This window comes from Elgaria multicarinata, chromosome 9 (genome assembly GCF_023053635.1).
Source record: "Elgaria multicarinata webbii isolate HBS135686 ecotype San Diego chromosome 9, rElgMul1.1.pri, whole genome shotgun sequence".
NCBI lineage: Eukaryota > Metazoa > Chordata > Lepidosauria > Squamata > Anguidae > Elgaria > Elgaria multicarinata.
The window spans coordinates 30,110,381-30,131,145 of NC_086179.1; the positions used below are offsets into that span (position 1 = coordinate 30,110,381).

General features: G+C 41.9%; 1 protein-coding gene across 1 annotated transcript in view; it reads left to right on the forward strand.

The window, feature by feature from the left end:
* ABTB3 (ankyrin repeat and BTB domain containing 3) overlaps positions 1–20,765 on the forward strand; it is a 275,713-nt gene that overhangs the window by 181,431 nt on the left and 73,517 nt on the right. The window contains exon 3 of the mRNA XM_063134567.1: positions 12,049–12,253. Coding sequence (XP_062990637.1) covers positions 12,049–12,253 — 205 coding nt within the window. The remainder of the gene's footprint in view (positions 1–12,048; positions 12,254–20,765) is intronic.

Here is a 20,765-nt window from a genome sequence, read left to right on the forward strand (position 1 = left end):
TTTCTTAACGTGCTGTTTGGCTTAATCTTATGATGGGGAGGCAGTATGCATTGGATAGTTTGATCCAGTATTTAGAGATGCACCTCACATGCACACACACACACATACGCGCGTGCACACACACATATTTTAGTATATCTGTTCTTTACAGTTAGCATATTGTACAACAAATGCACAGTTGTTTCTATTTATTTATTTATTACATTTGCATACCGCCCCATAGCCGAAGCTCTCTGGGTGGTTCACATAAGAGAAAACATTTAAAACAATATACAAAAATTAAAAACTACAAAAACATGCAAAATGCACATGCGTTTAAAAGCACTATAACAACTTTAAAAACGATGAGCGAAAAACACACACCCAGGCTCATTACATATTGCTAAATGCCTGGAAGAACAGAAAAGTCTTGACCTGGTATCGAAAAGATGACAATATCAGCGCCAGGCGAGCCTCGTCAGGGAGATTGTTCAACAGTTGGGAGGCCACCACAGAGAAGGCCCTTTCTCTTGTTGCTACCCTTCGAGCTTCCCTCGGAGTAGGTACCTGGAGGAGGACCTTAGATGTTGAACTTAGTGTTCGGGTAGGTTCGTGTTGGTCAGGTATTGTGTTGTACATAGTCTTTTCATCTTTGTTATAGACTGGACATCTGTTACAGGAATATCACAATATATTATTAAGTTTCATTGATGTTAATGGGAAAGTTAAGCACTTGTGTAACGTGTAATGTTGGCTGGATGGTACTCATAGACTTTTTGAACATAATGCTAAACTATGGTTTAGCGTTATGTACACAGGCTTGTACAAACCATGGGCTTTAACCCTTTCCCTCCTCTCTCCCCCTCTGGCATGGCCACAAGGAAGAGATCAGAGCATCTACTTCTGCTTTTTAACTAACCAGAGTTCCCTGTTATGTGCAAATTTGGAGGAACTCTGGTTAATGTAAATTCTGGTTTGTTCTGACAAATCAGGATCAAACTGTGCATTATGAACTTGGCTTGTTAATAAACTGAAGTTTAAAGTCTAAACTAACCAGCCTGAGTACGAAAATAATGCAGAACTCTGGTTATTTTATTTATTTATTTATTACATTTTTATACCGCCTAATAGCTGAAGCTCTCTGGGTTTAAAAGCAGAAGCGGTTGCTTCTGATCTCCTCCTTGCAGCCGTGCCAAAAGTAAAGAGAGGAAGGTAGACGCAAGCATACGACCCTGACTCTCGCACATGTAATGCTAAAACATAGTTTAACATTATGTCTCAACTCAGCCAAACTGTAAAGAGCTATATGCAATATTGTATTTGTGTGTTTTAAGCAGTAGTGCAGTTAAAGCATCAAACATAGGATAACTGATTTAACAATAAAGCAAGCAAAAAGCAAAATAAAACCATTTCTGTCAAAACATCATGAAAGAAAGTAAGACTTTAACATAATGGTCTTGTTCGGACAACATGCCAAGCTATGGTTGGTCCGCTAACCCATTTGCAGCAAATGGTTAGTGAGCATTTTTAAACCATGGATATGTAGCCACCATGGTTAGGAATGGCTCACATGACATGCTGATCATAGTTCACGCAACACACTAAGTCGTAATGTTTAGCTCAAAATACTTAGCCATCATGGCTTAGGATCAATGGAGAATAACTTTCTAAGCAAATATGTAATGTATAAAATGTAAAAATAAAGTAGGGATACTCAATTAAGCTAAAACCCATGAAATTAATATTTTGCAGCAGAAAGTAAAACACACACAACTAAACTTGAAACCATTATTTATTAATGTATGAACCTTTAATGCCGTGTCCAACTAATTCATGGTTTAGCATCTATTGAACTCCATTCCTTTTATCACCTCATCTCTCAAATCAATGTTATGTTTCTTACACTGGTCCCTGCATATTAGAAATGCTCGATTTTGAATTCTTTTGGTTTGAGGCATTTTACTTACCTTATCCTTTTGCCAGCATTTAATGGTGTGTTTTTTTAATTATTATTTTAAAAACCCTCTTTTGGCCATTATATAACCAAATTTGTTCATGCTTTACATATTTCTGTTATTGTTGGAAGTAGTAATTAGAGTAACAGATGTGCATCAAGAAAGATACAGAGCAATAATAATTTACTCTTCCTTCTTCGGTGTTTTATTCTGTATATGCTCCATCCTTGATTGAGGACCTGTTGTTGCTAGGCAACCCATAATAGGAAATGGTCCCTTGTTCAGATTGCTTTGGTTCTAAGCAAACAAGACAAAAGGTCGAAAGGGAAACAGAGGCACATAACATGGATTAGGAATAATAGCTAGGACTCCTGGGGCCCAAGACTGTATACCCCAAGAGCACAACGTTACAATCCAATAGAAAACCCTACCACCACATTTGCCTTCCACCTAACATTTGTAGGATATTGATTGGTGTTTGTCAGAATCTGTTTTAGAGAATGGTATACTTATGTTTCCAAAACTGATCGTTTCAGGTATGTTCAGGTAGAAAAGAAGTTAAAAAAAATCAATATATCTTACTGATGGAATGGGAAATTACTAAATTTGCTAGTCATCATTAAATCAACATGGAAAATTTACAGCAAAGTTCATTGTTGATGAAACAAGCATTGCATGCATGAGGATGTCTATATCAGTAGCTCACTCAGGACTGGTTTTGTGAGTTTTGCATGGTGCTTAGGGTGACCACATGAAAAGGAGGACAGGGCTCCTGTATCTTTAACAGTATTGAAAAGGCAATTTCAGCAGGTGTCATTTGTATATATGAAGAACCTGGTGAAATTTCCTCTTCATCACACCAGTTAAAGCTGCAGGTGCCCTGCCCTCTTTTAAATCTGGTCACTCTAGTATAGGTCCTGCAGCTTTAACTGTGGTGATGAAGAGGGAATTTTACCAGGTTCTCTATATATACAAATGACACCTGCTGAAACTAAATGGATCAGTACAACCAGAGATATGTCAGTATACCATTGGAAGATGGGACCCCCAGGTCGGAAGATAGTCAAAATGCTACTGGGGAGGAACAGAGGATAAGTTCAACTAGCCCCAGATGTGATGACGCAGCTAGCTCAAAGCCGAAAGGACGGCTAGCGGCCGACGGTGCTGGTGGTGAACGACGAATCCAATGTTCTAAAGATCAACACACCATAGGAACCTGGAATGTAAGATCTATGAGCCAGGGCAAATTGGATGTGGTTATTGGTGAGATGTCAAGATTAAATATAGATATATTGGGTGTCAGTGAACTGAAATGGACTGGAATGGGCCACTTCACATCAGATCGCCACCAGATCTACTACTGTGGACAAGAGGATCACAGAAGAAATGGAGTAGCCTTCATAATTAATAATAAAGTGGCTAAAGCAGTGCTTGGATACAATCCAAAAAATGATAGAATGATCTCAATTCGAATTCAGGTTAAGCCATTTAACATCACAGTGATCCAAATATATGCCCCAACCACAGATGCTGAAGAAGTAGAAGTAGATCAGTTCTATGAGGATCTGCAGCACCTACTGGATAATACACCAAAAAGAGATGTTATTTTCATTACAGGAGACTGGAATGCCAAGGTGGGTAGTCAAATGACATCTGGAATTACAGGTAAGCATGGTCTAGGAGAACAAAATGAAGCGGGACATAGGCTGATAGAATTCTGCCAGGACAACTCACTGTGCATAACAAACACTCTCTTCCAACAACCTAAAAGACGGCTTTATACATGGACTTCACCAGATGGCCGACACCGAAATCAGATTGACTACATCCTTTGCAGCCAAAGGTTGCGGACATCTATACAGACGGTAAAAACAAGACCTGGAGCTGATTGTAGTTCAGATCACGAACTTCTTATTGCACAATTTAGAATCAAACTAAAGAGAATAGGGAAGACCCACAGATCAGTTAGATATGAGCTCACTAATATTCCTAATGAATATGCAGTGGAAGTGAAGAATAGGTTTAAGGGACTAGAGTTAGTAGATAGGGTCCCGGAAGAACTATGGACAGAAGTTCGCAACATTGTCCAAGAGGTAGCAACAAAAAACGTCCCAAAGAAAAAGAAAACCAAGAAGGCAAGATGGCTGTCTGCTGAAACACTGGAAGTAGCCCAAGAAAGAAGGAAAGCAAAAGGCAACAGTGATAGGGGGACATATGCCCAATTAAATGCAAAATTCCAGAGGTTAGCCAGAAGAGATAAGGAATTATTTTTAAACAAGCAATGCGCGGAAGTGGAAGAAGACAATGGAATAGGATGGACAAGAGACCTCTTCCAGAAAATTAGAAACATCAGAGGTAAATTCCAGGCAAAAATGGGTAAGATCAAAAACAAAGATGGCAAGGACCTAACAGAAACAGAAGAGATCAAGAAAAGGTGGCAAGAATATACGGAAGATCTGTATAGGAAGGATAATAATATCGGGGATAGCTCAGACAGTGGTCAGTGAGTTAGAGCCAGACATCCTGAAGAGTGAGGTTGAATGGGCCTTAAGAAGCATTGCTAATAAGAAGGCAGCAGGAGACGACGGTATCCCAGCTGAACTGTTTAAAATATTGCAAGAGGATGCTGTCAAGGTGATACATGCCATATGCCAGCAAATTTGGAAAACACAGGAATGGCCATCAGACTGGAAAAAATCAACTTATATCCCCATACCAAAAAAGGGAAACACTAAAGAATGTTCAAACTATCGGACAGTGGCACTTATTTCACATGCCAGCAAGGTAATGCCCAAGATCCTGCAAGGTAGACTCCAGCAATTCATGGAGCGAGAATTGCCAGATGTACAAGCTGGATTTAGAAAAGGCAGAGGAACTAGAGACCAAATGGCCAATATCTGCTGGATAATGGAGAAAGCCAGGGAGTTCCAGAAAAACATCTGTTTTTGTTTTATTGACTATTCTAAAGCCTTTGACTATGTGGATCATAACAAACTGTGGCAAGTTCTTGGTGGTATGGGGATACCAAGTCATCTTGTCTGCCTCCTGAGGAATCTGTATAACGAACAAGTAGCAACGGTAAGAACAGACCACGGAACAACGGACTGGTTTAAGATTGGGAAAGGAGTACGGCAGGGTTGTATACTCTCACCTTACCTATTCAACTTGTATGCAGAACACATCATGCGATGTGCTGGGCTTGACGAATCGAAGGCTGGAGTTAAAATCGCAGGAAGAAACATTAACAATCTCAGATATGCAGATGTCACCACTTTGATGGCTGAAAGCGAGGTGGAGCTGAGGAGCCTTATGATGAAAGTGAAAGAAGAAAGTGCAAAAGCTGGGTTGCAGTTAAACCTCAAAAAAACCAAGATTATGGCAACCAGCTTGATTGATAACTGGCAAATAGAGGGAGAAAACGTGGAGGCAGTGACAGACTTTGTATTTCTGGGCGCAAAGATTACTGCAGATGCTGACTGCAGCCAGCAAATCAGAAGACGTTTACTTCTTGGGAAGAGAGCAATGACAAATCTTGATAAAATAGTTAAGAGCAGAGACACCACACTGACAACAAAGGTCCGCATAGTTAAAGCAATGGTATTCCCCGTAGTAACCTATGGCTGCGAGAGCTGGACCATAGCTGAGCGAAGGAAGATAGATGCTTTTGAACTGTGGTGTTGGAGGGAAATTCTGAGAGTGCCTTGGACTGCAAGAAGATCAAACCAGTCCATACTCCAGGAAATAAAGCCAGACTGCTCACTTGAGGGAATGGTATTAAAGGCAAAACTGAAGTACTTTGGCCACATAATGAGAAGACAGGATACCCTGGAGAAGAGGCTGATGCTAGGGAAAGTGGAAGGCAAAAGGAAGAGGGGCCGACCAAGGGCAAGATGGATGGATGATATTCTGGAGGTGACAGACTTGACCTTGGGGGACCTAGGGGTGGCGACGGCTTACAGAAAGCTCTGGCGTGGGCTGGTCCATGAAGTCACGAAGAGTTGGAAGCGACTGAAGGAATAAACAACAAATGCAGCTGTTAAAGATACAGGAGCCCTGTCCTCCTTTTCATATGGTCACCCTAATGGTGCTGAGTTTGGATATAGGGAGCTGAGGTTCAAATCCCTACTCAGTCATGAAGCTCAACTGTACTATTTTGAGCAAATCACTATTTCTCAGCCTAGTCTCCTTGGCTAGGTTGCTTGGTTAGAAAATAAGGCTGTAAAGCATCTCTGACACAGGATGATTAATAATTATGATGTACAGTGTTATATATATGGAGAGACAGACACTCATCCCTTTGAAAGCTGGGGTGAACTCAGTCAGCGGTTAACATGCGGTAATTTACTGCAGCTTGCATATATTAGCTTGCCAAGGGTACAGGAGAATCTCATTGCACTTTGGCCTCTGATCCAAAATCCAGAGAAGGCAAGGCAATGGTAAGAATTTCACCGCTTGGCAGGATGAGTTTAAGAATATAAAACATACCTTGGTCAGGAGGGAAGGAAAGGTAGGTAGGTAGGTTTCAGTTATATAATGACAACAAGGATTGATGTCCAACTGTGAATGTTTTGGTAGGGTGACCATATGAAAAGGAGTTCAGGCAGCCTGTATCTTTAACAGTAGTATAGAAAAGAGAATTTTAGCAGATGTCATTTGTATGCATGCAGCACCTGGTGAAATCTTCTCTCAACTGTTGTGATGAAGAGGCAATTTCACCGGGGGCTGCATGCATACCAATGACACCTGCTGAAATTCCCTTCCTATACAACTGTTAAAGATACATGAGCCCTGTCCTCCTTTCCATATGGTCACCCTCTGTTATGGGTGTCTTTGCATGTGCACAGACTGTATGCAAAAATTCATTTATATATATATGCATGGTGCGGAGTACTGTACAGTCAAAGTTATTTCCAAAAGCTGTGTTTCTGGCTGTACACTGAAGGGTAATGCACCTCTATCAGGCTCCTGTCCAACCCAAGCCCAAGAGAGACCTCTTCAGAGGAGGAAGATTTCAAACCCTCAGCATACCTCACTCCCACAGAAGACATGAGGCGACCTGAGGAGTCCTTTGGCAGGGATGCTTCGCCTGAGCTCTCAAAGAGCCCCTATAACTCCAGCCCTGCTCTGGTGCTTCACTCTCCCTAAACCTGGGGGTAATACACTAAAAAAGTAACATAGTCTCCTTTACTCCATTCATTTGTTCTGATTGGGGACTGATTCATCTTTTTATTCTACTGACTGCTTCTTGTTTATTGCTGGATTTTTAAATAGTTTTTGTGTTGTTGCTATATATTTTTTTTAAAAAATCTAATTTACTTGAGTTATTTCTCAAAAAAAGTGAGTAAGAAATTTTAAACATTAACTAAGTGCTGCCCACATGCTTAAGTGCTGACCATATCCTTATATACCATGGAGATGGTGTTCTTTTACATATTCCTTCCCCCTCCCTCCACTCCCCCAGGAAGCCCACAGTGTGTGATATTTTTCCTTCTTTGTTTCTTGCAAAAGTGCAGGCTGAACTTTTCGTTCTTTGACTCTCTCCTCCTTATTAAACCTAAGATATCTTCAAGGCTTTTTTGTGCTGAAGGCAGAAAGTGAAATGGTGACCCTTATGGTAGAAAAATAATAGAAATAATAATAAGCTATAAAATAATAAACTACAGCTGCAGTCCTGTGTATACTTAAGTGGAAATAAGTCCAAATGAATTCAGTGTGGCCTACTTCTTCTGAGTAAGCATGCATAGAATTGGACTGTAAATAACTGGGAATCCTTCCCTTTTAATGGTAGACAAACATCTAAAGCCTATAATCCATTGTTTATTTATGTATTTATTATTAACTTTTGTATACCACCTTATCTGCCTTGATAGCTAAAAAGCTATCAAGGCAGTACACAACAATTTAAAATAATAAAACCTTGAAACAATAAAAAAAAACAAGACTTTAAAAATGATAAAACATTAGAACTACACATTTTAAAATACTACATTGAAAACATGTCTCCACACCCTTTCTAAAGGCCAGAAGAGTGGAGGCAGCTGTAGTTCTTGAGGAAACACGTTCCATGGTTTGAGTCTACACAGGAGTAAGCCTTTTTCCATGTGCCCAGCAAACGGGCCTCTCCTGCAGATCTTAATACCTGAGCAGGTTCATAGTGAGACAGCTGATCTCTTAGATAGGGAAGTCCTATGCCATTTAGGGCTGTAAACGTTAAAATTAAGGAAGTCATGGAGGAGCAGTGGCTCAGAGGTAGAGCACCTAATTTGGATGTAGAAAGTCCCAGGTTCGATCCCTGGCATCTCCAGGTAGAATAGGAAAATCCTTGCCTGAAACCCTGGAGAGCTGCTGCTAGACAGTGTCGATAATATTGAGCTAGGTGGACCGATGATCTGACTCCGTTGAAGGCAGCTTCCTATGTTCCTAAGTGGCCACCAGTGGGGGTCTTTCAAGTGAGTTGTAATATGGTCCCGATACTGTGCACCAGTTAGCAGCCTAGCTGCCACATTTTGCACCAATTGAAGCTTCCGGACGCTTTTCCAGGGTAGCCCAATGTAGAGCACATTGCAGTAGTCTAGAAGTGATGTAACCAAGGCATGGATAACTGTTGTAAAATGAGTTGCCATGTCCTGCATAATAATAGGGCTAGCCCATGATCTCTTGCTCAGGCAAATCTCTCCCCACCCCCACCCCCCTCTCTCTGCATATATATTTATATAACACCCCTACACTATGATTAAATACTTTTCTTCATCCAGTTTATCTAGCTTCACTTTATAGCTCATTGGCTAGGAGATAATCAACCCATAGGAGACCAAGGGAGATTCAAAGCCACAATCCCGGTAAAGGAACGTTCCCAGTCCTCACACCTACTCCTTTTAACTCTGGCTATTTTATATTGCGATCACAATGATTCTGGAGCCTGCTCCAGCTGCCCATATGTTCCTGCTAAATATTGTATGAATATCAGGAAATCTCGGTTATGCAATCCTAGACGTAGGGAGAAAGAAGAGAGTTTCTGCTTCGTGGAATTTGACCATATGCTTTCAGTCACAAGGAAAACAAATAGTGTGTGCTGGAATGAATTTCTTGCCAGGAGCAACATGTTGGAATGTGTCTGGCTCCTTTTGCCAAAGGAAGTCATCTGATTCAGAAACTGTGGCTTTTGATTTGGGTATAACATATGCTTCATGTGTGATACCACTATTTCCTAGTATGAAAAGAACAGCAGCCTTTTCATTTGTTGTGGGCATCCTCAGATATGCATGCTGCATAGGAGACCACAAAGATTAATGGTGGGGCCAGGTGGGTCTCCCTGGAGATGGTATTCTAGGTGGCTGGCATCAGAACTGAAAAGATGATTATTATTATTATTATTATTATTATTATTATTATTATTATTATTATTATTAATTGCACTTTTATACCGCCCAATAGCCAAAGCTCCCTGGGTGGTTCACAAAAACTAAAACCATTCAAAGTATAAAACAAACAGTATAAAAGCATGATATAAAATACACATTAAAAACTGATTAAAAATATCTTGCTTCTCGTAGCCAACTTCTGTACTTTAATCAGCAGGAGTACATGGATCAAGACCTCAGATGTTGACTGGAACACACAGGAGAGGGCACATACAGGGGAAAGGTGAACGTAATGGCACCTGGTCCCAAGTCCTTTAGAGCTTTGTAGACAAGGACCAGCATCTTCAGCTGAGACCAGAAATTAATTGATAACTACGGCAGATGAAAGAACCCTGGAGTAATATACTCTGTTTGACCAGTTCCAGACAAAAGCCGGTTGGCGCCATTTGGGGGCAATTGAAGTGCTTTTTAAAGACAGAAGTACATCACATTAGCTCATTCTGGAGATTACTAACAGCAGAATCCTATGTATGTTTAACTTGGAAATCTCATTGTGTTCAGTAGGGCTTTCTGCTCCTTAGTATGTTTAGGATTGCAGCCTAAAGCATTGCTGTTATACTAAATAATATATTAAATATATACTGAAGCAACAAAAATATGCAAAGAACAGCTAGATTCTGAAACCTGGATAAATTACACAAAATGCATATGCTGTAACTTTTTTTCATTTTTGCTCAATTTATTTTGAGATTGCTAATCCAGGACAAGGAGCTATGCAGAGCGCTACAACCCTGCCCCAAGCTATGGGAAATCTTACTCAGCTACTTTTCTGGCTTCTAAGATTTCAGCAGGTATTCGCTGCTGAACTCTGATGCATGGCTGTGTAGCCACAAAAGGCTGGAAACCTGCTTTAAGAAAAGGAGATAGTTGAGTTTTTAATAACACAATTATACACACGTCTACTCAAAACTTAACCTGAGTGAGACATAAGTCGCTATTGTAAGTGGTCTATAAATCGATTAAATATATGTACATACATACTTTCTCATAATGTCACTAACATGATCCTTCCTGAAGGGGAAAAATAATGAATTGACCCCTTTCTATTGTGTGTGCATATGTGATTATTATTTTTTTGTTATTTTTATTATATTCTGTTTGATTATTTTTATATTTATATTGTAGTTTATATTGTATTTTATCATCTATTGTCTTGTATTTTATGGTTCTAATTGTTGTGAACTGTCCGAAGAGCTTTGGCTACTGGGCAGTATAAAAATGTAATCAATCAATAAATAGTGACTCCGTTGAGATGACACACTAAACCACAGCGGTTAAGCATTTTGAGCTAAACATTATGGCTTAATGTGTTGTGTGAACCATTCCTAACCATGGTGGCTACATAACCACGGTTTAAACACGCTCACTAACCATTTGCAGCAAACAGATTAGCGGCCTAACCGTGTCTTAGCATGTCGTCTGAACAGGCCCAGTGTGTGTGTGTGCGTGTGAACAGTGCAGGAGTAATACTTGCTTTTCTGAATTAACCCCTTGACCTAACCCTGCTTGCCTTTGTTCATGTGATCATAGCCTGTACTTTTTGCAACTAGAGCTGTGAAGGCCTGGAAAAAAACCAGAAAAATTCAGAGGGGAAACGATTTTTTTCTGAAGCCTTTTTTGGTTTCCCCCCCCCCCCAAAAAAAATTGAAACAAATGAAGAAAAATGGATTATGGGATGTTTTATTTTAGCATGATGAATAAAATGTTTAAGACGACGTGTTCAGATATTTACTTCTCCAAATGATTTCTAAAAACTATGTACAGTATTAGATTATTACAATTTCTGTGCACCGAGGACAAGCAAGTCCTAGGTTCCAAACTGAGACTACAACTTTCAAATGCAAGAGCAAGATGCATTTCTGCCTCTAGGGGGCACTGCCATTGAAGCAGAGACTGAAACTGATAGTGATAGCTATAGCTCAGAAAAGGAGTCTGATTAAATTTCATGTATATTCATTGAATCTTGGGCCATAGCTAGACCTAAGGTTTATCCCTGGATCGTCCAGGGGTCAAACCTGTTCATCTAGGTGACACACAGGGGATCCAGTGCTCAGGCAGGGGCGAACCCTGGATGATCCCAGGATAAACCTTAGGTCTAGCTGTGGCCTTGGTTCCCTCCTTTTTCTCAGTTCTTTTTATGGGAATGGGTGCTTTATGTCCACTTGACACTGTGGAAGACTGGCGGAGACATAAATATTTTTCTTTGTTACTAATGTTGATGCTTTCCTGTGTTTGTTTGTTTTGATTTTTTTGCCTGCTCATAAACTGGCAAAAACAAAGATGTCCCTTACAGTTCAGGTGTTCCTAACAGTTCAGGAGCTTGTAGCTCCATTTGTTACTGAGAAGTAAAAAAGTAAAAAAAAGTAAATTCAGTTTGTAATAATTGTTTGAATACGCTGTACTTTTAATATACCAAATGTAATAATTTTATGCCAAACCAACTTGGGCATAATTACATTGTATATTCCTAAAGTAACAAAGTGACTTTCAATCTGTAAAAAGTGCTAATATTGCATTATTTCAATTTTTCCGAAAATTTCCATTTTTTTCTGGGGGGAAATGGGGAAAAGGTTTTTCCCCCCCATGGCTTCAAAATTTCCAGAAATTATACATCTGTATTTGCAACCGATGCTTAAGTGTGAGGCTGAGATCCAGGAGCAACCCTAACACTGACCCTCCTTCTCCTTTTGCAGGTGACCTGGTGTCTCGAGCAATGCATCACCTGCAGCCGCTCAGCGCAAAGCAGCATAGCAACAGCACTCCCATGCACCACAAGCAGGGGTCGCTCTACTGGGAACCAGAGGCTTTGTACACGCTCTGTTATTTTATGCATTGCCCTCAGATGGAATGGGAGAACCCGAATGTGGAGCCGTCCAAAGTCACCCTACAGACGGAAAGGTAATATTTATTTTTATGAACATACCCACAGTTTTCTGATTAGTTACCAAATGCAGGCTAGGCACCATAGACTCTCCACTTAGTCTGTTTTGGTCGTGATTGCTTTTTCTTGTTGGAATAAATTTTGCCTGCCATGAAATGCTCCGTGGCTGACCCAGAATATATCAAAAATGACACCCAGTGGCTACATGCTGCAGATTTTTTCCAGATGTCTATTTTGGAGAGATCTCCCTCCCACAACCCTCCTCTCTTTTGTCTCTTGGCTGCGCCTCTGTTTTGGAAAGGAAAATTAGAGGTTCTGATTGTAACTTAACAGGTTTGGTTTTAAATATACTTTTTTCCCTTTCTTTTTTTTTTTTTTTACAAATTTAATGGGCTCCAACAACTGTAATTTGGGAACTGGACTGAATAGAGTACAGTGTGTAAAGACCAAGCTGCAGAGTGTATTACGCAACTAGTAATGCCCGTTGACAGTCAGACATGACTTTGAAACACGCTCATCATTTAGACCACAGTTTGCTGGGTTTAGCCAAGCTTTCGAGGCCAAAGGAGGATGAGGGAAAGGTGTGTGTGTTTGGTGGGGTGAAAGACAGAAATAAAATAGCCTAACTTCAGAAGTAAAAGAGAATCTTTTTGAGGAGCTGTAGAAGATTCCCTTATAAGAAGTATAAGGGAATCTTCAACAGGTATAAACTGGATTGACCAGAAGATGGTTATGATTATGTTACCTTCCATCTGTCCCTGAAGAGGTTATGAGTCAACAGTAGCTGTTTGCAATAGAGCTTATTTTAAGATCCTTGGCTGAAAGTATTACAGAAAGTCAGTGTGTTAGACCACGGCAGGCCTGTACAACTTATGACCCAGAAAGCCGTCAGCAAAAGCCTGTTACAGGTGTGACGCACCCCCAACAAAGCACCATCCAGGTGTGGCTCGGTGTGGCTCCCCGACTTTGGAATAGGCCCACCCTGGAATTTACTGGGCAGTGGAAAAAGCCAAGGGAAAGGGGGTAAAAAAAGGTTGTTTAATATAAAAGAGCCCTCAGGTCCTTCTTCAGGGTACTTTGTTAGAATGCAATGCATATTGTTTACTCCACATCCTCATGCAATGGTGAACATACATGGGAGACAAAATGACTCCCCTGCCCTAAACTGCACTGCTGAAATAAAGAATGCTTGGGGTAACCCTGAGTAGATTTTTGTGTGTGGAAGGACTACAGGCATTGTTCAGTTCTGGTACTCAAAACACATTCTTGGGCTCAGAATTCTTTAATATTGTCTTTCTTTTGCACCAGATCCCATTTAGTGGATCTTGGGGTTCTAGTAAAAATAACAAAGCAGATCCTGCAGGCCTGAAGTCTGCCCACCCCTGCAGTAGAGTGTACCAGGTACCATAGAGAACACAGACGTGATATTACCACTTCCTAGAGGGGCTTGCAATCTACATTGGACAAACAAGATGACGTAGGATGCCAGGCCATTTCCTGGAAGTACTATATTTACCCTTAAGAGTGCCAAGGAAGTAGGAGGTGATACATTCATGCCCTCTTTTGCTCCATTCTTCTCCTGACATCGGAGGAGGCAGGATATAGCCAGGTAAATGGGAATGGTGAGAGACGCCCACCAGGTGTATCTGTGGTGATATATACATGTCATGTTGAAGAAATTTGCACAGTTTGCATATCTTGTATATTTCACACTGTCCCTGCCCCGACTTTTATTTTCTGAAAGGGATCTTTGATTGCATATTCTCATTCATTTAAACTGATGTACATTTGAGGTAGTGTTTTGAGACTGGATGAGAACAATCTCTGTTTAAAACAACAGCAGCAACAAGAAAAACATGGGGCGGGTTGCTGCTCCTTCAGAGTAAAACCCTGTGGTATCACTGCTGCGGGGTGGGGGACAAGAAATCCCCATGCCAGGAGAGAGAGTGGGCTTTCCGGCAGGCTTGGTGGTAGGTGCACCCCTGCCCTCTCCCCGGATTCTAGTGACCTATCAGCGGTTGCTATCCAGCCCGGAACGCCCCCAGCGTGATGCCAAAGTGAGGTCACATGGTGGAAGGACCGTGGTGACCTTGCTTCGAGGGAAAAAGTCGGGGTAAGTCCACGACTTTTTTAAATGTGCAGCTTCAGGGAAAAGCCCTGCTATGGCTGCAAGTTGCCACAGCGCAGCCACCAGGGGCAAATAAGGCATATAGACAGTCCCATGGTCAGTTTAGTTTTAAAATTTGTCCGTAGCTACTTCATTCCCCAATCCAGTTATATGGCTATGACGGTGCCAATAATAATGATGATCATCAGTTAGTATTAATGAAGCATTTGGAATAGGGATTATATTCAAACCCAGAAGAAGGTCTGTTCCTTTTTAAAACCTATTTGACAAAATTCTCTTTCTCTGGAAAACCACTTTAGGAACTGTGGTGATGTGGTTTAGGCCAGAGTAAGTCCTCCGTATTGCTGCCAGGAACTTGTGGTTGGCTTTGGAAGGAACAAAGGCTCCTTCTGCTGCCTAATCAAATGTGCCTTGGCGTTTAACACCCGAAATCCTAAGTGCAAAGGATATTATAGAGGCATCGTTCTTTCCACTGTACCAGGTTATGTAATCTCTTTTCCTTTTCTGTTCCAGTTCTCATGCCACCTCACAAAAGCAATTGGTTAAAATGGCTTCAATTTGTGTTTTGAAAAGTTTCCTTTTGTATTTTTTATTTCCACCAAAGAGTTACCAGTGGCAGTCGCTATTGTTAGCCTTTCTTTATCATGTTTGATTTATTGCTTGCATTTTCCCTTATGAATAGAGTGCTTCTCTCTTTCTCTCTCTCTCCCCCTCCCTCCCTCCCTCCCCTGCCTTGGACATTTGCAAGAAAAATGAAATTATTTTTAGTTATATTTTTTCTGCTTTCTCTTTCTCTGATTTTATCTACATTCCAGCCTTTTTCTCAGATTCTCATTCTTTGCTTTTACTGATGGAGGGTTGAGGTTAAGGAAGCAGCTAGGTCATGTTCCATTATCTGGCCGCTTCATCACAACTCTCTGCATTTGAACCTCTGATCGTTTTTGTGGGGAAGAATTCCTTGGGTGCTGTCGGTGTAAGTAGCTTCTCCGGATATGTAGCAAGCGTACTGCTCTGAGGGAGGTGGTGGCAATTTCACAGCTTTGTAAATACTCCTTGTGTCCCAAGATAAACTCTAAAAAAATCCAAACACGATTTTGCATATTATTTAAGTGGTGGAGCTTGAACGGGAAACACCCACTTATAGATCTCTTGCTGGCATTTGTGAGGTCATGTGTCCCCCCTCCACCATTACTTCCAATCCCCAGAGCAATGTTGTGACTTGGTTTAAAATGTTCATAGGCTCAGTGACCTTTCTTTCCAATCTGTTCAAGATCCTGCAGCCTTTGTGGCCTCAGTTACCGAGTGGAACTGATTCCATCCTCTTCTTCCAGTCACTTCATGCCCTAGTCGACTGAGGGCCAAAACAGAAATTAATTTAAGAGCATTTCTACCCTAGGGAAAATCCTGCAACTTTACCACAGCTTTCTGCTTCCGTTTTTGTCCCACAACCACAATGTGCTTTCTTTACAAACACTTCCCTTCCCCTCCCCTTTTCCCCCTTTTAATCAGAAGTTATATTTTTTTCATTTATACAGCCACAAGTTGGTGTTGTAGCCTGCCTCTTCTTTTAGCATGAGTTCCTCTTTTCATGTTGAAACAGAAAGGGGGTATTTTTGTTACTAGTTCCCCCCCCCCCCATTTCAAATTAAGCCACAAAATCCTTCCAAAGTATGAGAGAGGCACTGGAGGTTTACAGCATCATGTAATCAACCCAGAAACTTCTGCGAGTGGCCAGTCATGAGTATGGTATAAATTGCTTGCTTAGAGTAGCTCTAAGTCTCTATCTAGCAGCTATGTCTCTCCCTCACCCTCGCTACATTTTTACTCTAGAATAGGTGCAGTTTTATCCAACATTAGGCATATATTGTGCACTTATGATTCCTTACTCATGGGCGTTTACCAGTTCTTTAGATGAAATTGTTATCCTTCATTTTTCTTCTGTTCTTAAGAGCCCTTTAGAGCTGGGAAAATGGATATTATTTCTGATAGTGAAAGAAAAGGTAATTTCCTACTTGTGTAAGTGCAATAGTCTGCTATAGCACAGAGCCACCTAGAGGTTATGTAGCGGAAAAGCAGAAAAAGAAAAGTTCATTGTGTAGAACTCAGATCTCAGTCCTGCAATGAAACCAAAAGTGATTAACAGCCTTGTGTACTCTTGGTTAGAATATTCCCACACTAGAGCTCTTTAATGTTTCATGTGCAATATTTTCCAGCAATTGGCCACTATTAATGTTGTTCCTCTTCATTTCCCACGCACGTGTTGTCACCTGCCTTAACCTCCGGGGTAGTGCAGTGGGCCGTGTCTGGTCAATATTCCTCCTGCACTCTTTTGAACAAATGGTGTCACTCCTTTTTTTTTCTATTGACCCTGCGTTGTGTTGTTCCTTATTGATATATCCAGGTCATTTCCACACCTTAAGGTATTAAACAACATGGGACTAGTAGCATTTATCTCCACAGGAAAATATGTCCACTCTTGCTTCACACATGAAACCACTTCCTTTTACATAGTCCCAATACGGACAGCACAATCAAATCAAAGTAAATGATGCATTTCTCTTTTCCCTTCCTAATGTGTGCTAACTTGGTGGACTCGCTAAAGTGATTTCTGGAGGTCCCTTGAAAGAGCTGGGGAAGCACAGTGTCTCTGCTTGCTAATTTGTATGGCGTTCCATTTCTTAGCGATCCCTCCGTCGCCTTTTATTGAAACAACTCTATTGACAAGGCCCTCATTACCACCTAACTCACTGTATAGGATTTCTTTCCCTGTTAATGTCTCATTGAAAATGTTGTTTAGTAGCTTTGCCGTTTCAGCATCAACATTAATTTTGTTTGGCAGCACACTGTGCTTTCCCAATAGAGGTTGCGTTTTATGTTTTTGTTTGTCCTGGTGGACCTTGCCCTTAAAATCCATTCTACCATTTCTTTGTCTTTTGTCTTTACCCTTGAAGCCTTAATTGGTTTGCCATTCCCATTCTCTACCTCATCTTTCCATTTTCAGCCGTGTGTGTGGCAGTATAGTGTGCATATAGTTGAATATTTATCAACCCTACATGGAGCCATAGCATGTACTGCAATTTTATTTTATTTTATTGGCATTTTTCAGTCCTTAATATGCAATGTGAAACATGGGAACAATATGATGACTCGTTAAGGAATGAAAGGGGAGAAGAAGATGCAAGGAGAAGATATAGGCACTATAAATTAACAACAAACCGTCAAAGGGGTTGCAGCAGTTATACCGCTGGAAAAATATTTCTTTCTTTTTAACATTTATATACTGCCTTATTTGATATAAAGCTATCAAGATGGTGTATAAGAACTGAAAACAAGAAAAGCTTAAAACAATAAAAACACAAACGCTCAGGCGGTAGGTCCCACAGGCACAGTGACAGTCAGGGAGCTTCTTCCCAACAGTCTCCGGCAACCCCACCTTAAATACCTGGATGGGTGAGGACAGAAGCAAACACAAGCTCAGGCTGTAGGTCCCACAGGTGGACCAACAGTCTGGTGGCTCTTTCCCTCACAGGCTCTTCCCCAGTAAAACCAATAACAGTAAAACATTCACTAAAAGCCTAAATTAAAAAGATCTCTACACCCCACAAGGGAGCAGGGGCCAATCGTAATTCTTGGAGGAGCGCATTCCACAGTTTGGGAACAACACGTCTACACCTGCAGGCCTTCCGGGGTTGGCGGGGGGGGGGAGATCACAGGCTTTTCCGCTTCCGGGATTGTTCCCCAGGGTCTAAACGGAAGCGAGTTGTCCGGTGCGGTGTTCTTTTTTAAAAAAAAACAACAACAACACGCCATGGGGACATTTGCACAATGGCGTGGGTGCAATTCTGTGCCAAAAGTAAGTGTGTTTTTTTTTAAAAAAAAAACTGAAAACCACTGAGAGCCATTCCAGGGATGGTGAAAATGCTGCCTTCCCCCGCACAGCTCCGTGCCCATTTTTAGGAGCCCCACTACTTGCGGGGAAGAAGGGACGACCCTGGGAGTGGGTGCCATACTGCCTGCAGTCCTCGGGAGCGCCCCAGGACCATGGAGAAAGCAGGAAATTCGCAGCCCCATTTATCTTGCGGAAAGTCTCTGGTTGTCCCTGCTTAACCCCAGGATCCTTTATTCCTTAGGAATAAACAGTGAAAAGATAAAAATAGCATATTGAAATTGTTGAAATTGTAACAGAATACCAGTAAAAACAGTGGGTGGTCAGTTGAGGAATGCTTCCTGAGAAAGAGCTGTTTTCAGGAGGTGCCAGAAGCAACACAGTGTTGGTGCCTATGTGACCTCCAGGGGCAGGGAATTCCAAAGAAAAGGGGCCACCACACTAAAGGCTCTTTTCCTGGTAGACTCCAATTGGGCCATAGGTTCATGTGGAACCACCGGAAGCATGCCCTCTAATGACCTCAGTGACTGGGCAGGTTGGTAAGGGAGAAGGCGCTCTCTCAGGTATCCTGGTCCCAAGTTGTTTAGAGCTTTGTCCACTAGTACCAAAACCTTAAATCTCGCCCAGTAGCCAATAGGCAGCCATTACAATTCCCTCAGTAAACGATATCTATCTATCTATCTATCTATCTATCTATCTATCTATCTATCTATCTATCTAATCTTACCTGCCTCTCCCTCTAGATAGAGGCGGGGAACAACATCAAATATAAAAATACTATAAAATTCATAAAACTGGTTAAAACATATAAAACGTATAATATATTAAAATAACAGTCAGACATTTTAAAATTCGACTGGGTAGGCCTGCCGGAAGAGATAAGTTTTTATAGCTTTTTTAAATTCAGAAAGACTGTTAAATTGGCAAATCTCTCCTGGCAGGCCATTCCACAGTCTGGGAGCGGCAGAAGAGAAGGTCCTCTGGGTAATGGTGGTCAGCCTAGTTTTGGCTGACTGAAGTGGGTTCTTCCCAGAGGACCTGAGTGTGTGGGGCGGATTGTGTGGGAGAAGGCAATCCTGCAGGTAACCTGGACCCAAACCATGTAGGGCTTTAAAGGTAATAACCAACACTTTATACTTTGCCTGGAAACTAATTAGCAGCCAGTGAAGTGATTTTAAAATTGCTGTAAAATTGTGTTACACACTGAAAAGGAGCAGCTCCCAACAACAGCTGAACTGCAGTGTTCTGCACTAGCTCCAGCTTCCAAAGCAGCCTTAAGGGCACCCCCCACATAGAGCTTATAGAATAATTGGTAGCAGCAGCAGGGGGGCACTTCTGGGGGGCAGCTAGGGCGCTCAGTGGAGTAAGCTAGCTCTGTATAGGGATGAGGGAAAATTCCATCGGCAGCCCTGAAGATGTGCCACTGGTCTCCTTCTGCTTCTCCCCCCACCCACGAGGCGCTCAGAGACTCCTGATGGTGGCCCATGTGTGCTGTGAGGGTACAGGGCGTGGGAACCATGGATGTAGCTCTGAGTTCTTTGGGAGAAGGCCAGGATGAAAATGTGATTGATAGACAGACATCGGAGTGTGTTTGGAAGTACTAGAACTAGAAGCAACAAAGGTGCATCTTTGGAGTCCAAAAAGGATTGGCACAGTTCTATGCCAGGTACAGATTTCTAACATGAAATAACCCTCTTAAAAGGTGGCGTTAAAGCTAGCTCAGACTCCGACAGCAAGCCAGATAAGCATAGGAAGCTATCTTATATCGAGTCAGAGCACGGGTCCATTTAGCCCAGTATTACCTACAGCAGCTTTCCCCAACCTGGTGCCCTCTAAACATGTTGGACTACAACTCCAATCATAACCCAGCCAGCATGGGAGGCACAGGTTGGAGGAGGCTGGCTTGCACTGACTGGCAGTAGCTTTCCAGGGCTTTAGACGGGAGTTTTAATTCCAGTTCTACCTAGAGATGCTGGGACTTGAACCTGGGACCTTCTGCAGCAACCCATGTGCTCTGCTGCTGAGCTACGGCCCCTCCTTTTGCGCTCTGGAAAATGCAGAAAACAATGCCTGGATTTCATACACAGTGACAGAGGCCTTAGCTAGACCTACCTCATAGTCCGCGACGGAGGAGAGAAGATCTCACATTGTGATTAACGCAATATCCATCCTCTGTTTACACGTGAGGCGCGATGACCTCAGGAAGAGAGGTGTCGCGCCCACCATTTTTTTTTTCTTAAAGAGGAAGGAGTGCACGAATGCTTCTATGCTAAAGGTAAGGTTTTTTTTAACATTTTAATTACTTTTTCTGCTCCCCCCACCCTACCCCCGATGGGAACAGCGCTCCTGAGGAACACTGCGTCCTGTGCGTGGATCTGGGTCAAACCGCGGCAATGGGCCACACGTTCCGCGGTCTCGGGCTCAGCCCGGGACTAAGGAAAAAGCAGTCTCAAAGGGGAGGGAGAGATCCCAGGGCAAGGGAGGGATCCTTGTCATGTGGACACACAGGGACGAT